The sequence below is a fragment of the Capsicum annuum genome, unplaced genomic scaffold (genome assembly GCF_002878395.1).
Source record: "Capsicum annuum cultivar UCD-10X-F1 unplaced genomic scaffold, UCD10Xv1.1 ctg82559, whole genome shotgun sequence".
NCBI lineage: Eukaryota > Viridiplantae > Streptophyta > Magnoliopsida > Solanales > Solanaceae > Capsicum > Capsicum annuum.
In genome coordinates this window covers 759-2,263 of record NW_025893364.1, presented here as the reverse complement: position 1 = coordinate 2,263, position 1,505 = coordinate 759, and the positions used below count along the sequence as shown (strand labels likewise).

Below are 1,505 nucleotides of genomic sequence, written 5' to 3'. Positions count from 1 at the left end.
CCTACCCTCCCCAAATCCCACTTGTGGGATTGCACTGGAACGTTGTCGATAATTTCCTTGAAATGCATTAACCAGTTCAGGTTTCCGTCTACCCCCAATACAGCAAAGTAACAGGATGAAGGGAATTTCTTGTTTGAATGGATCTGAAAATGGTCCAGGAGGCCTAAATGAGTTGAAATACGGAGTGAACTTTCTTTCAAACTAAATCGATACAATACTACGAGTTCGTTTCTAGTGTACTGTAGCCTTCCAACTTAGTTGTTTTAATGAGGAGAGTGACGGAATGGCGGCAGTTTAGTTGTACCTAGCAGAATGTTTTTGCGTAGTAAGAAACTCGATGGTATGCTTTTTCAGATTCCTCTGTGGCATCAGAAGGCTAGCCAGCGCGCGGAGGGTGTTATTCTGTGGGACTATCACGTCATCTGTTTACAGGTCAGACTTACCTACTTTGTTCTAGGGGGCGTTTGGCGCTGAAATTTTTTGTACTTTCAACTCCGGAAAACACGTTTGGCCATAAAATTCCGGAATTTGAAAAACATTAAGAAGCTTTTTCCACTCCAAATTACTCAAAAGATTCAAAAACAACTCCAATTTTTCATTTTTCATGTTGAAAACAAAAACTACTTTTTTCAAATACTCGCAATTCTCATTACCCAACTCCCCCTTATTTTTCTCTACTTTAGCTATTGGGATTTCGATGTTGTTAACAAAATTTGATTGCAATGGTAATGCAGAATAAGAGAGATGAAAAGTCTTCATCCTTAGTGTGGGATTTAGATTCCAGCCTTCCGTTTCCATCGCCCCTTGGAACCTACGTCGCTGAAAGCATTCGTCCGTCTATTCAGATATTTTCAGAATTCAAAAGGTAATAACTGTTCCAGTTCCTAGAAGAAACATGACTTCGTTGAATACATTGATAAAGCTACATGTCTCTTGAATTCTGGTTCTCAAATGAGGAAGAAGAGTTGTTATTCGTTCTTGTCCACAGGGCTAGATAACTTACATTGATGCAAAATACTGCAACATTACCGGTGGACTCGTGAAGAACGAGAGGCTCCTTTGCTGACGTTTGTCTGAAGACGTGACTAGAGATGAATATTGCCGACATCATGCATGGAGTGATACACACTAATTGAATCTGACAACCAACTTTGTCCATTTCAGGTTCTTTCGAGTTGTGCATGCCCCTATATTCCTCCGACACTTTGCGTCAGATAGAAGGCATATGAAGGATTCCGCTGGAAACTGGATTTCCAAACCACCATCACATGAAGCTATAGTCGCTAAAGGTAAATACAGAAAATAAAAGTTTGCGAGATTATGCTTTTGTCGTTTGTTGGGTACATGTTGCAAGCAGATAACTTCAGTTTAACGAGTGGAAGGACATCTACGCTTAACTATTGTTGTTCATAAGTAGGATACCGTCATATTTTCTTGCAAAACATGCTCCGTTTTTCTTTCTTTTGAGCCGAGGGTCTATCGGAAACAACCTCACTACCCATAGA

General features: G+C 40.2%; 1 protein-coding gene across 1 annotated transcript; it reads left to right on the top strand.

Annotated features, from left to right (window-relative positions):
- Positions 1–354: 354 nt before the first annotated feature.
- On the top strand, positions 355–1,278 carry LOC124885472 (protein N-terminal glutamine amidohydrolase-like; the record flags this gene model as incomplete). Its single annotated transcript, XM_047405937.1, is given in 3 exon segments — positions 355–432; positions 735–865; positions 1,165–1,278. Coding segments are annotated over 3 exon segments (323 nt in total), but the record flags the coding sequence as incomplete, so codon positions are not given.
- Between the last annotated feature and the right edge of the window lie 227 nt (positions 1,279–1,505).